This window comes from Rutilus rutilus, assembly GCF_951802725.1.
Source record: "Rutilus rutilus genome assembly, chromosome: 25".
In the NCBI taxonomy this organism is placed as follows: Eukaryota; Metazoa; Chordata; class Actinopteri; order Cypriniformes; family Leuciscidae; genus Rutilus; species Rutilus rutilus.
Window position 1 is genome coordinate 11,442,003 of NC_140229.1, and position 16,643 is coordinate 11,458,645.

At 36.3% G+C, this 16,643-nt stretch overlaps 1 protein-coding gene across 2 annotated transcripts in view; it reads right to left on the reverse strand.

The window, feature by feature from the left end:
- esama (endothelial cell adhesion molecule a) overlaps positions 1–16,643 on the reverse strand; it is a 41,546-nt gene that overhangs the window by 3,145 nt on the left and 21,758 nt on the right. The window contains exons 1-5 of one of the 2 annotated variants that reach the window (XM_084400971.1): positions 4,447–4,532; positions 4,169–4,311; positions 1,288–1,489; positions 882–1,037; positions 108–230 (exon numbers count right to left, since the gene is read on the reverse strand). In XM_084400971.1, the coding sequence (XP_084257097.1) occupies positions 108–230; positions 882–1,037; positions 1,288–1,489; positions 4,169–4,255 (568 nt within the window). In that variant the 5' untranslated portion in view covers positions 4,256–4,311; positions 4,447–4,532. Of the gene's footprint in view, positions 1–107; positions 231–881; positions 1,038–1,287; positions 1,490–4,168; positions 4,312–4,446; positions 4,533–16,643 lie in introns of those variants that run through there. The other variant, XM_084400970.1, reaches the window with a different exon arrangement.

The following is a 16,643-nucleotide window of genomic DNA, read 5'->3' on the forward strand; positions in this document are numbered from 1 at the left end:
TGGTGAAACATTTCTAATTATTGTTTACTGTCACTTTTGATTGATCAATTTAATGCTGAATAAAAGATCCTCAAGAGTTTATGTAATGACCAAACAGCAGTACATACATGTGATGACCTCCAGGTTGATGTAACAAGTCTCCTCTCCTGCAGAGTTGGATGAAGTGCACACGTATTTTCCTGACATATTACCGCTCAGATTGTTCAGTTTTAAAGTTCCTGCCGTTTCATCTACAACAACACAACAGTGTGAGGTTAAAGTCAGACATGCACGTTTACAAAAATAACTTAGCCAGAGGTCCCAAAAAAATCTCCTATTTGAAACAGAGATCGCGTAACAGTAACCGATAAAGTCCTGCCAGCTGAATGGCAGGAATGTTTATCCAAGATATCCAAGGATTTTATCCCAGTGCCTCGAGAATTATATAATTATGGTCATGTTTAAGGTTTAATCTCAGCCCAAACTGCAAAAGCACCTTCATAGTATCATAAAAGTAGTCAATGACCCGTGTGCTGTATCACAAAGTCATGCGATAGTCATGTGACAAACCAACCAAAATAAAGTGAATATTCATGAATAACCTTATCTCCAAGTGAGCTGTTAACCGTTGCGAATGGATCCCGAGTCATGTAAATGACTTTTAGTATATATCTAAGGTGCTTTCTTTGTAAGTGACTGGGACATTCTTAAAAAATTCACCTCTTTTCCACAAAATACATACAGTCAAACGTGATTGAAAGACATTAGGGATTTTTCCTTTTTGGGGAAACATGTTGAAATGTGAAACTGCCAAGTAGAGAGACACAATATGCTATTAGAAAGAAGACTGAAATGAACACATTATGTAAACATATTCTTGTGTCTTACATAGATGGACTCACTTAGTGCGGGAGAGAAAAAGACTTCTGAGGTAGGGCTCGTCTTGGTCCACTTGTATTTGGGGGCCGGTTTACCATCATTAGAGTTACAGGCCAGAGTTATGTTTCCTTTAAGAACAGGCTTTTCTTTAACTTGACACACCGGCACTGAGGGAGGAACTGAAAGAGACATAATGTGATGTTAAATGTAGAGTAAAATCTTTTTTTTTTTAAATCACCAAATTCTGTGAAAAGCTGCACTTACAGAATCAAGTGTTTGAAAAAAAGAATATGTGGCCTGTGTCACAGAACACATTTGAAAGAGGATTAGGGGATGATGCACATGTTTGTGCATCTGACATGTGCATAGGCTTGTGTGTTTTATGACTTTGCATGATGTGTGCGCCACAGTGTGACAGCAAGTACTCACCTTTAACATTAAGGATTAGCTCTCCGGTGTGTCCTGGGGCCCCGGGGATCACGACCTGGCACATGTACTTCCCTGAGTCCGATGCTTTGGTGTTGTTAATGAACATGGATAGGTTGGTGTTGGGCATTTGATGGACAAAACCAACTCGACCTGCAAACTGGCCAGTGGCAGGACTTGACTCTCCACTGACGTATGAGATGATCTAAAGAAAGACAAAGAGGTGGTTGGGAGGGATCATAATTACAAATGAGGAATGAATAGTTGATAACAATTCTGCCAATTCTGAGAATATTTCACAATATGTATGTATTAATATATAAATTACATGAAATGCATTTAATCTAATGGGTTTTTTTTTAATGTTTTTGAAACACAAAGGCATTTATTTGATAAAAAATACAGTAACGGCAATATTGTGAAATATTTTTAGAATTTAAAATAACTTTTCTATCTTTGTATAATAAAACAAATATATGGGAGGTATTAATAAATAAATAAATAAATAAATAATACAATACAATAATATAAATTATACACACACAAAAGACAATTCTGTCAAAAAAACTAAAAATGTTGCAAAAACAAAAACTACTTGGGCAAAAGGCAGTAGAATTTCAAAATCACTGCGCAAAAGTATAATTAAAAATTTGAGTGACATAAGATCATCAATCTTTTAGAGGCAGAGACAGAATTTCTCAGTGGACAGCTCTAAAAGATTCATATCAGAATAACCCTTCAGTGAGCAGAGTTAATCTCAACTGAAGAAAATGCAGGATAGAGGATTTTACAATCTGCAGATAATACGGTTTCTTACTCTGTAATGAGATGCCATGTAATCCAAAATAAAAGAGAATTGCTGCCAAGAGTGGACATTTCAATCTCAGTATTATACTAGCTCTTAAAGTAAGATGGTCTGAACTAAAGGCAGTATGAGTTGTAGTCTGCTGTGATGACCCACATGACTTCTTGTAGTTTCAGAATGGTTAACACAAAGGACAAAGTGATTCTGTTAATATTACATTAATATATATATATATATGTATATTTATATACATAAAAAAAGTGTATAATTTTTAAGAGCTTCTGACTTTTTTTTTTTTTTTTTTATCGGTCCACAATAATTTTACATTAAGTCTCTGCCATTCATAATCCAAATCACAACATGCACAGATGGTGCTAAACTTTCTGGCATCTGCACAAAAACTAAGGAATGATCCCACTCATAATACCATACCATTTCGAAATCTAATTTGGACGGACATAACATTATCAGATTTCATTATAAATCTTTACTGAATCCTCTCGCCGTACTGCACCGGAAACATGCACACACGAGTACTTGAGTGTGTTTGATAATGAGGAGCAGGATTTATTCTGTGTGCACTCTTGACCTCTAGAACTCATGAGTCTGAGTGACCAGGCACAGACATTACAGTATATTGCACCAGCTGCATGTCATGTTACGTTCTTAACTACTCCAAAATAATCTATCTATAACCCATTATGAATTTTTTTTCTGATTATCTGATTAAAAACAGCCGATATGTGCACATGACCTAAAATACTGCACTCATTACATTGCTCAGCAATCACAAACAACCTACTTCATCAACTAGTAGTGGGCAAAAATGATGTCCAGAGGGGACATTTGTTTTTAAACACTAACTAACTTGGTTGAGGTATTTATCTGACAAAATTATTTGGCAAAAAAAAAAAAAAGTTTTATTTTACTATCGTAAAAAAATGCATAGAAAAACAAAAAGCTCACAGGAAAAAGCATATATTGACTAACATAATCAGTTATCTCTTGTTTTTGCATGTGTTCATAATTTCTCTGTGACAGTCTGCCCAAAAATGACGTTAGCATATATTTCGTTTCATTGCGTTATCACAAATCAAAACAATTGACTCCTAGCACAACTACACAATATGCTTACAAAATCTAACAAATCTGTGATCATATTTGAGTAAAGGGTGAAGATGTCAATTTTCCTAGGCTGAACATCACTTTTGTTCCCTACAGTTTCATAATAAAATCATAAAGACTTCCCAGCAAGTACTGATATATGATATAGTATTGATATATTTCATAGTTCATTGAATATTATAGTATTTTATAATAATACATTGTCTCTGATTTATTCTAATAAAAAGAGCGTAATAAATACAATTATTACCCTAATAAGTATTAATTGTAGTAACTATAAAGCACATTATATGGGTAAAAATAGTCATTTTTACTTTGACAAGCTTTAACTCGTGCTTTAATTCATGTTATTACTACTACTTTTCTTTGTACAACTCACTACTTGTTGTCTTATTCTACTGTATTCAGTCCTTGCACTACCTCAGGTGTTTTTTAATCCTACTTGCCTAATTATTTTGTTTATTATTATTACTTATTGTTTCATTATTATTTTCTATGTTCATCTTATTTGACCATTTTTACCTACCATTTATTGAAATTGAATGCAGTCTCAGTAGCTGATCAGGTTTACATTTCACTGCAAGATATATTCTGTTTATAACTGTGTATGTGATCTAGAAATGATCCTTTATTTAAGGAAAAGTGACAAATAACATTTCCATGAATTTTAACATGAAGATTTTAGGGTTTTTAGGTATATATCATTTTTAAAATTTTCTATTCTTGTTTTAGTTTTTCACTTCAGTGGTTCTGCAGTGTGACAAATTAATATGTATTACGTACTAATAGTACATTCAGCCTCTCAATTAATAACTAACATAAAGTATGAGAACATTAAATTAAATCATCATAAAAAGTATATTTTTAGATGAAGTTTTGCATATCACACTGCAGGACTCCGCTGTCACTGCCAACTCGAACAAAGAAAAGCAACATATAGCAAAAGACAGTCACCATTTCTGTGTTGCTGGACACGTAGTTCCAGACGACCATGTTTTTCTGGATCTCAGCACCAGTGAAAGAAGCCTGCAGCACTACCATCTTCCCTTGGATCACTTCTACGTTTTTATTAGGCAGCACAAGTTGGGCCAGGTCACCTGGAAAGAAAAAAACCAGAAAGCAAAAATCGATTAACAACCTGCGAAACACAAAACACTGACACTCAACCTAGTTGACAGACCACATGTCAGATGCACTCCTTAGAAGCTCGGAAACATCCAGGAGTGACTTACACTCCCCCAAGTGGAGGTAAACCAGCTGAATCCAGCTGTCCTGGTCGTCCGTCTGTTCCGCCAGCTTGGCCAGGACTCTTCAGCTCAGCTCCCGCAGAAACAGATACTCGCCACACACAGACACTCATAACAGAGAATCTGCTTCTAAAAATCCTCTTTGTCATTTAGGACTTTAGATGAAAGTCCACAGAAAACAACCCCTCCCTCCACACCCCACACAAAAAAAACGGGTGACGCAACTGCAGAGCATCTTATTTTAGGCTTAGCGCAAGGTACGAGGGAGGGAGAGCCTCAATGCCATGTGTAGGCTGTCTCGAATTCCCCTCCCTTAAGTGTAAAACCACTAATCCTCAATGAGAATCCTGTTTGTGCTCGTCTCTCTAACATTTTCTTCTGCTTTATGTTTGCGGGCTGGTCTTTAGCCCGATTACAAACTAGCAACAATAGATAGTGTAATTTCTTACATTGACCCTCTCCGAATAAAGCCGTCGCTTAGCGTTCAATTCAGAAATTCAGCCTATGGGACAGGATAAAAAATTGAATCGCATTATGAATGTATAAAGGAATTAATCTGCTTTCATGGAAAATCTTTATCAACATTTCATTTTATAGGTCAAAAGGGGAAAACAGATTTCTGGCCATGCCAGGTCACCTCTCTCTGTCATTTTAGGGCAGTGATATGTAGCCGTATGCAACTGGTTACAACTATACTGTGAATCACTTCTCAAATTAAAATATTTATAAGCAAACATACAGAGAGGACAGACAACAAGATGTGTGCTGATTATCAAGACAATGTACCACACATGGTGTCATCAATCCATCCATCGGCTACAGGATAATGCATCATGGACAGACTATTATTACTCATTTTCTTACCCTTCCTGCCAAATTAAAAATGTACACAACCATTCAAAAGTTTGGGGTCAGTAAGATTCTTTAAAAAAATAAAAATAAAACTTTATTCAGCGAGGACAAATTAAACTGATTGAAAGTGACAGTAAAAGACATTTATAATATTTCAAAAGATGTCTATTCCAAATAAACACTTTTCTTTTGATCTCGATATTCAAAGAATCTTGAAAAACATTTAACAGCTTCCATACAAATATTATACAGCACAACTGTTTTCAACATTGACAGTAATAAGAAATGTTTCTTGAGCATCAAATCAACATATTAGAATGATTTCTGACAAGTAATGATGCTGAAAATTCAGCTTTGCCCACAAAGGAATAAATTACATTTTAGGGCTGTTGATTTAACACGCTAATTTAAATGAATAAGCCTAGTTATGGAAAAATAACGCATTCAAATAATTTCAAGCATTTAACGCACCAGCCCCACCCCAGACCTGCATTGCTCATCTTGCATTTCACACAGTTGATTGGAGACGAACGTCAAACATGACGCAATACGTGAGCCTAGAATGCAAGAATGACCCTAAAATTCAAGATATCAGGGCAAAATTCCCCTGTATGAGTTTTCATCTCTTATTTATATCATATGATATACTTAAGCAATATCACACGAGTGATGTTTTTGTCCTGAAAAATGTAAAATCTTTTTATTTACATATACTCCCCCATGTCGTTTCATGTGTAATATGTAATATGACTTTCTTTTGGGAACATAAAAGAAAATATTTTAAATATGATGCTGTTTTGGTCTATAAATATATCTAAATACCAATTCAGATGCAAAAATAATGGTCGTTGTAGCCTAAAAGTTTATGTGTAATAAATTCTTTCTAAAGCTGGGCCTACTTTTTTGAGTCTTCTTTCAAAAAAAATTAATTAAAAAAATAATCTCACCGACCCGACATTTCAACAGTAATGTAGGCTATAATAAATATTTTTTAATGAGTATTCATGTCTTTCAAACACACACATTTAATTAAGTCAATTAGAGTGAAGTCACCATGAACACTAGCACTTTTGAATTGACAATTTACAATGTTCATTCACAACAGCACAAATTTCTAGTACAATTTCCATAATCTGAATGCTAGGATACACATACAAAGCATTTTAAGCCCTAAGCAGCTTAGAAGAAATGCTTAAAGACAGAGATCATTTCTTTCTATTATTTTTTTTCCATGAAAGAATTTGACCTGAAACTGTATTACTGTCTAGATACCAATAGAGGGCAGCAAATACCATTCAATAAATTCACTCTACTTTTAATTCAACACTACTTGTATTGTTTTGCAAAGAATAAATAAATAATTACTAAATATTAATAGTTTATATGTTATATTCTTTTCTAAGAATAAAAGACCAACATAATATGGTGTTTCTTGCACTTCACTACTGAAATTCCTTAATTCTAGAATTATATGACGGATACAACGACTCGTACAGTCAATCTATGTGTTCAGTGTGTACCAAAGCAGAGCTTCTGAATCATTAGATGCATGAACCAGCATTCACAAGTCTTCTCTTCATCTCTAGATCTCTCTACTAAAGCCTCAATAAGAGATTAAACTAGTAGCTCAGTAGGGAACCTGTGTCCGCATCAACATCTCTCATTAATCAGAGCACTTTTGGGAGTGTTTCTCTCTTTTGTGAACACAGAGTCTCTCAGATCCACATAAGGATCTTAGCAGTGTTTAATTTTCCCCGCTAAACTCAGTGGAAGAACAACCTCAAACAAACATGAAGACCTTTACCACAGAAGGAAAGCATTAGCACTGTGCATGTGATGTCACATGGGAGAGTTTAGTGTGCGCAAACCAACGACCAATTCAAAGTGAATGTCCACTACTAGTGGTTTATAGTCATTTAACAATGATGAATGACTCCTCTGGGAGACGTTTTGAGGGATTTGTGAGAATGACAGAGGGACAAAAGCAAAGAGCCTATTTCCTGACTCTTCGAGCATTTCGGCATCTTCTGATTTAGCTCCTAATGACAAGACATTCCAGCACGGTCCCAATCCCATCAGCCTAATGAGCCTGCAAATGATTTCTGGCATTAGTCCTCAATATCTGTTTATACAAATGTTTTACTGATGCAAATGTGCTTTTGTTTGCTCTGTTGTGATTGTGAACCCCAGAAAGTTTGAAGGAAAGATCCACGGTGCAATGAGAAGAACGTGCAGAAAGAGAGAGTCCAAATATTGAATGTGGACTTTTCATTTTTGCAAATTCTCTTTATAATGGAGGGAAGAAGAGTGTTACAAATCTGTTAAAATCATTCCAACGGGTCTGATCTGAATAATATATGTTATCGAGTATAGCATGAAGTCAGAATGGAGATGGAAAGATCTAGATGTGCCTTGAATTAATCTCACTCTTGCCACACAGCTGGGAGGTAATGAGGTGTCGGCGACCAAAAAACTCAACCAGTAAGTCTGAGACACCAGTAATGCCCACTAAACATTGGAAGAGTGTTAACACACAAAGTCGTACATTAAAACGAAGCATTAACGTAAAATTGTGCATCTTCGTTGTAGCTGATAAAACAGTGCTGTTTTATAAATATTCACTTGTCCTGCATTTTTTAATTAAAGGTATAGCGGAAGATCTTTCCGAATTTTAGATAAGACCCGCCCTCTCCACTTTTTGAATAAGTTTGATTGATTCACCAGAATGATTGACAATTAGGAGGACCAATAGTATAGGTGATCCACCCAGAAGTAAAAAATCCTCCGCTATACCTTTAAGCAAAACCGATTATGTTCATACAAAATGACATTAAGACATTAAATAACTATACAACTAAAGTGGCAGAGCATACACTATATCCCATTCAAAAGTTTGAGGTCAGAAAGATTTTTTTTAAAGAAATAATTAATTTTATAAGTACGTAGTACGTACGTATAATTGATCAAAAGTGACAGTAAAGACTTCTTCACGGTAAAAAAAAAACAAAAACAAAAACATTTTTAATTAATGGCGTTCTTTTGAACTTCCGATTCATCAAAGAATCCTGAAAAAAAGTATCCCAGTTTCCAAAGAAAATATTAAGCAGAACAGCTGTTTTCAACATTGACAATACCAAATAACATGGGTTACGGATGTAGGAAATAGATCAGCAGATTTCTGAAGGGTCATGTGACACTAAAGACTTGTCACAGGAATCATATGCATTTCATTTTTTTTATAGAAAACAGTTATTTTGAATTATAATAATATTACTGTTTGTACAGTTTTTGATCAAATAAATGCAGCCTCGGTGTGCATAAAATACCTCTTTAAAACATTAAAAAAAATTGTCCCAAACTTTTGTACAGCAGTATGCATAAATGAACAAATAAATAAAAATAAAATATGTATTTAATCTACCGACTCACTTTGGTTATATTGAAATTATATAGAGAAATATTAATACAATCATACTTGTACCCTGAGACTCTCAAACAAATGTGACTGCTTGTAATATTTCTGTGAAACGCAAGTGCTGGGTTATTAATAATTATCTCTATGCACTGCACCTGTTTAACATCAGCTGAGCCTAAAGTTTCAATGTGGAACATTTAGCTGATTCTGAGATTCTGAAATATATATATAATATATAAAAACGTAATTTCTGAGATAACCCCATTATTCTAAAGTGCTGCGCTGGCACAAATCAAGACTAATTGTAATGTGTTTTGCAAAACCAAAGTCAAACAATGGGTTTAATATCCTTCGTCGTCAAAGCATAACTAATCCAAACCGACTTTAACTCTTGGTTGACATGAACAAGCCATCTTAATCTTAAACCCCTCCTCTCCAACAATCTGTCATGTAGGGACACTTTTTTGTGAGTCCTCCCTACATTATTGTATCAACACTCTCAGAAAAAAAGGTACAAAAGCTGTCACTGGAACAGTACCCTTCAAAAGGGTTCTAATATGTACCATTTAGGTACTAATATGTACACTTTTGGAACTAATATGTACACTTTTGGTACCAATATGTACCTTTGAGGGACTAATATGCACTCTTTAGGTACAAAGGTGTACTTTTTGAAAAGATACCGCCACAGTGACAGCTTTTGTACCTTTTTTTCTGAGAGTGAATGAACATCATGTTTTACTCTGAAAGGTCACATTATGAACATTATTAAAAGTCATGTTGACTTGGAATCATGGATGAAGTGATTCACAAAGACATGAACGCGGCGGTTCGAGCACAACAGAATACGAGTTTGTTCCCATGCGTACGCTTCTGTGCATGACTGAGAGGTTGATGCTTTTAATTGCAGGAAGAACGCAAATTTTCCTATTTATTTTTCAAAGGATGGCACAAGGCTCTGATAAAGAGTCCGGGAAAGGCCTTTGATGCATCTGACAGTTTGTGTGGAAGCAGAGCATAGGGCGGAGACCAAAACTTCCTGTCTTAAGTCTATCTACGCTGCAAAGTTAACGTTAAAGCATTCCTGCCCTGGGTCTTCAGTCAGATCTGAGACCGAAGGCCTTTGCATGCAAGACAAGTTAACACCCAAAATGATTTGCTCTGACAAAATGAGTCAACTGAAAATGACAAATCTAATCTCAACTATAAAGCCTTGATACGATCAACCAGAGAACTGATATCTGGGGTGGAGACGTATACAAGTACACTGTAGATCTGAGAGATTGAGTGATGGCTTTCTTCATGCTACTGATAAAACTTTTATGAAGTGGTTTCGTAATGTGGCAGGGAGGATTTTATTTGTGAGCCTTCAGGGCAAAATCTCCATCTGAGGGACAGAATTTTAAAATGCTGACAAAAGGATACACTCTATTAGCAGTTTGAAACGTCAGAATGAACATAGACAAGTGTTTAAACTATTTGATGATTTCAGTAATATCGAAAAATTGTCCTATCAGAAGATATAATAATTATTGCTATCAATGGTCAGCAGAGTGGAAAACATCTGCTGTAGGCGGTTTAACTCTCTAGGGGTTTTGCAAGTCATTTTAAAACTAATATTTGATTATCGTTTCATTTAAAAAAAGCAGAGCAATGCTGTAAAGCCCTTGAAACGAAGCAATGACATGAAGCCCTTTTGCTGTCACGTTCCATTAAACCTTTTACTTGGTTGCACAAATTTTTGTATAAAAGTTCAATTAAGATACTGACACATGTAGAACTTCTTCTTTTAAAAGCTTGAACATCCTCATTTGTCATTGACTCATAGAGACACCAGGCAAGGTTGTCTTCTGACACACTCCTTATCTTACAAGAAAAGTCGTATTCCCTTGGCTCATTTCAACTCTCTTCCTCTTTCTCTATTGCTATTTCTCTTTCCAATCTCTTCTACTCTCTCTATCTCTCAGTAATTACAGATGATGCTCGAGAGTGGAGAGCATCCGTTCTATCAGTTCTAACTGTGACACTGTTTGGTTCATTTGAGAAATATTTGTAAGCCATTAGTTTAATTGCAGAAGTAAGATTGCGTGTTATCCACAATATCTGTGTGTGTGTGTGTGCATGTAAGAGAGAGCCGTGAGGGTGGATGTGCCGATGAAAAGGATTGCGATTGACTTTAGTGCAGCTGAGCGGCTCAAGGTTAATTGAAGCGGTAATGAGGGTGCAGAGAGAAATCAGATTCATGCGGATAGTGAAAAATGGACAGGCAGAGACAATAAGTCTGACTTCATAAAGATAACTGGAAAAAATGCCTTCTACAAGTCAGAATAGGCGAGAAATGGAGCGGCAAAGAACCTGCCAGAATCATGTCTTGGTCATATTTCAGCCCAAAAAAAGAAAAAAAGAAAAAGAAATTCCAAATTAGTCCAGATTTTTATTTGGCAACAAGCACATTCCCCCTAAATAATATTTATGTATATATGTACGTACGTACATACAGAACAGGGATGGAAATTAGCACCCACCACCAGCCAAATGCGGGTGATTTTGTGTTGTGGCGGGTAAACTCGCTTCACCTACCGGCCACCGTGGCGGGTAAATAAAAATATACTGTTTCACACAGACGGCGGACACTTTTAGAGGACATAAGTGTACGCTGAAATAAAGTCTTTCACCTCAGAAAAACTGACTTTCTTGTCCTGTCACGTCAGCCGTTATCCTGTTCTCGTAGCGAACACTCTTCAATTGCACGCGCATGCGGCGGCGCGCGCTGTGTATCGCCTCACTGTATATAAAGTGCAAAAGAAACTACGAGCATGCAACGCCGTTACGTTGTAAATTACACAAAATAAAAGTAATGCAGGGATGACTTTCATACTATTCACCAGGAGTAGTTTCCATGGTTTATTAACAGTTATTGTTAATATTGTGTATTCACCATGGTAACTGTCGTTTCCATGTTAACCCCAAAATGCCACTTTATTTTTCTTTGTGTTATTTTTTATATTTTTAAATGACTCTAGTGGCTCATACCAACTTTGTATTAACAAAAACTAGTTTGGGACTGCTATTTAATAGCTTTAGCATAGACCTAATGTTTATTTATTAGTACTAGTCATATTCTTACAATTTATGTTAAGTAAAGGAGGACAGTACTTGTGTGTGTGGAAATAGCTGGTTTCAATAAAACTACTTGTGACATGTCATATTTGGCTTTGACTTTGACTGAACATTTGCTCTCACTTTGCGGAAAAAAATATCGAATATATATCGTATATCGATATTCAGCCTAAATAATCGGGATATGACTTTTGGTCCATATCGCCCAGCCCTAGTTTCATTGTTGGGACTAAAAACCTAAAACTGGAAGCCATAAAAGACCACGAATCATTCAAATGCCACATCCAGGTAAAAAAGAGAAATATATATATAAGAGAGAGAGAAAATGTCAGTATTTCATTGAGACTTGAGATTAAATAAACTGCTTAAGTATTGTAGATCTTGTAGTATAAATTTTCACATGCAGTTACACATTGTCGGTTAAAAACAAGAAAGTGGCTGGTAAAAACATTGAGTGGCTGGTAGATTTTGAAATCCACCAGCCACAGTGGCCGGTGGACAAAAAAGTTAATTTCCATCCCTGATACAGAATATAGGCTAATTGTTTTTTGGGGTTGGATGTGCTTACAAATAAATTTGGAAATATAATAAATAAAATATATTTAAATAATATTTACTTATATAATATATCATTATAATATTTTATATGCATTTATACATTTATGTAGTTTAATACATATTGTTTAAGTATGAAACATCATTGTAATGTTTGGTACTGCCGCCCTTTATGCTGCTTTAAATCAAAACAAAGTGTAGTTTAATCATACGTTTAAACAATTATTGCATTGTAATCATTGTTATTTAAAAACAACAATGATACAGTGCAAAAAAAAATAAAAAATAAAAATAAAATAGAGTCTTCATGAAATATATATTTCCCCTGCATGGTGAAATGTGACCAGGACATGTTTTCATGGGATTCACCCAAGAATTCGTACATATGCTGATCTGAAACTAGTTTTGCTTGTTTTTTAAACTATGGCTGTTGCATCTTGGGTGAGAAATACTGGGCTGACGCTGACATATAAGGGCAACACTGGAAGATAAGTTTTAAATCCAGTGTATTCCTGTTTCCTTCTTTCCTGTTTCCTGTGCATTGTGTTAAAACAGGGATACAGGAAAGAGAGCTGAGCCAGATAAGACAAAGACTGGGACACACTCCAACAGCACAAAGTATGTAAGGTCAACACACACACATACAAGTGTGCACACACCTGCGTCTCCATCGAAGATCCTGAAATAACTTCAACATGAGCCCTTGTGACCCCTCCTGCTTTAATGGCTCAGGATGCTCCTCTGGCCCAGATCTGATCAGTTCAACATACTGACTGACAGCTGGGAGTCAAATCTGTACAATACCGAGAGATGGCAGGTGATGGAATCTGTCCAGGAGACAGTGGATTAACATGATGAATTGTGCTGGGATTACCCTGTGTTTTACAGGAATCGCAAAATGTGATCATCTGTGACACACAAACCTCATGCCTTTAATCCGATTCAGAGACGCCATCTATCAGCTCTGTTTAATGCTGAATTAATCTAACCTAACACCACTCCTGTCATAATGAGTGACACGAACCCATTAATGACAAGTGAAATGAGAAAGCCCATTTAGCTTACAGTATTAATTGACACCTAAAGGGGCACAGAGGTGATACATTGATCGAAATGACCACAGGACACTTTAAATAGATTAAAATCAACAGTACATTTAAAATATATGCTGTTCTTTTTAATCTTTTATTAATCTATGTACCGTAGTTTTCACAAAAATATTAGGCCTAACTGTTTTCAACATTGATAATAGTTTTCACAAAAATATTAATGTTTTCAACACTGATAATAAGAAATGTTTCTTGAGCACCAAATCAGCATATTAGAATGAGTTCTGAAGGATCATGTGACACTGAAGACTGAAATTCAGCTTTGCCATCAAAGAAATAAACTGCATTTTAAAACCGCCATTTTGAATTGTAATATTTCACAATATATTTTTGATCAAATAAATGCATCCAATGTGAGCATAAGAGACTTATAAAAAAAAAAAAAAGATTTAATTTAATGTATATACATTTCATGTTACGTCTGACAACTGATAAATAGCATTAGATGATGGCAAAGGTAATCTAAAAGTAAAAACAGGGAAATGGGAATACATAAAAAAATCTAATAAATCAAAGTGATGAATAAATCAGTGACGATGCAACGCCTGGGTGTGCGTACGTCTCCTGAAATACAGCTGGAAGCAAAGTATGCCAAAATGTTCATCTTGCATGAGTAAAACTAGGAAAAATGACTAATTTGATAATTAAGCCACATGCTGGGGATGAATGTTCAAAAACTAATTACCCAACTGTGAAGACAACGTAATTACCATAGAGTTCCAGTCCTCTAAATCATATGGAAAATAGTGCAGATAAATCATTGAGACCAAGGCCTTATCTCTACGCTCTTCAGAGCTAGTGTGATTCTTTCTATCAGTAAAGAGATACGGCTCAATCTTGAACGGATGAAGTTTATTGGACTGATTTTGAGGAGCATTACGGACCCTTCGATTAAGACTTGCATTTCAAGGCGGCTCTTCAAATGTCAGACGCTTGACCACAGCAGTAGATAAAGGTTCTCTGTTAGGCTGAGTGAGACATTAATCTTAATTTGACATGAGAACCGATAAAACCAATGTTTGTTGAGCTGAATAAAGAATCACTCGGTCTAAATACAATCAGAAAGGAAAACATACAGCTTTCTTTATGCCCCCTTTTCTGTCCATTTTCTTCATTGCACCAAAACAAAGTAGCCACAGTGCTACTTCAAAATTATCTTTATATATAGCTGAAAATGTCAGTTTTGAGCCAAAAAATATTTGCACTAAACTTAGCAGCACCACCAGACCGGCCGAGCATTTATGGGGGATGGATTACATTACACTCTCAGTCTCAGAAGACTTAACGTTCCCACGGTGTCACATCAGTTTAGCGATTCTGTCGCAAAAATACATACAGCCTTGATCCGCCACTGCAACCCCAGAGTTAAACCTGTCTTAAAAACACACAAGGCCATTACTGATGGGTAAAGCACATGATATGGGAGGCTAAAAGGCCCAAAAAATTTGCATGAGCACTGAGCAGGAACAGCAGGTCACAATGTTGTGTTTGGCCGTAATTAATCTGTTTAGTGTTTCTGCATTAGAGGAGTTCTGATTAACCTGAGGATCAAAAGAAACAAACAGAAGCGGAAAGGATGTGGATCCTGTGGCACGTCTCGGCACACACACGCACGCACGCACGAATGCACATCCTGGGTCCGGTCACGTTTCCTTCTGCTGAGGTCGGGTCTGTGATCAAATTCTCAAGCTGTGTATATAACAGCACATCCACAGCGTGAATGCTGGTGTGTGTGGTTCCCGCTTGAATAGAGAGAAATATAGCCAATGAGAATAGAGCAAACCTATTTCATTTGAAAACAACGAGTTATGAAAACACAGTCCCTGGGAGAACAGTGACGAGCGGTTTATGGAAAAAATAACAATTTACAGAGTGTCACCACCCATGACAAAACTCATGCAGGGACAATTTCAGCCACAGATAAAACTCCCAAATTCCCAGCAAACAGTCACAATAGATAATGTCCATGAACCAGCAAATAAACTTATGGTTAAATAGCATAAATGTGAATCACAAACACACTTGTGTATATACGCGTATACTAGAGCTGTAGCGGTGCGTCGATGGCGTCGACGTCGACGTCATATTTTTTGCGTCGACGCTTCTTTATTTATTATCTATTTATTTTTTTGCACCATTCCCGGAGGTACAGCTCGCCACACACACACCGCCCGCCGTGTTATTCTGCCATGTTTTCTCCCTTTCTTTCCAAACCGCGACAAACGCCAGTCTCCTTTCTCTGCAGAATGCCACAAATCCGCTCAACCAATCACAGCGCACCATTCCACGCATTGTAAACAGTAACGGTGGCGCTCTGACACCCGGCATCCTAGTTTTCCTTATCTACTTTGCACTTTTTGATCAACAAACAAACAAAAAAAATAATACATTGATGAACCTGTGGTGGATTCTGCCGTAGGGAAGAAACGTAAGCCATCGAAATCTAATCATTTACGTGAGGAGATTAAGAAGATGAGGCACGCGGGAGGAAGAGAAATGCCGACTGATGCTTGTTCTCACACGACAGCGTCAAACTTCTGTCGAATGCTGACACGTTAACCCCAGGGGATCTTTTAAAAAACTTTCAATTCTTGTACTCAAAGTCAACGAAAACCGAGCAGGACCTAAGCCATTTTACAGCTGATCGCCGTCAAAAAAGAAGGTCGCCGTCGTTCAGAAGGTAGGCTATTTCTAGCGATGGCTGATTGAATGTAGCCTATGTTTAGTCCAGATTAGTATTGACCGAGTTCAGAGGCTGTCATATGTGGATCAACTTACTTTGTTGTGTATTTTCAACAGTTTCAATGTGAAAAATAACTTTTATATTGATTCAATGGATTAATTGCATGAAAAAAAAAGGATTTATCACATTTATACTATATTATTCAGAAGTAAACATTGTAGCTGACAGTGTGTTTATGTCAGAATGTTTATTTTTAAACCACAACCTTCTAAGTGCTTCTTTTACCAATATATTTAACATATCTTTTGCATTTCTCATCCAAACAACGTCAAACTTGGCACTGCACTTACTCGTGCCCAGACAGCTGTCGAGTTTGAAATCCATCGGAGTAACGTTAACGGCTCGACAGAGATATGCGAATAACAGACAGGATAAATAATTCCAATTA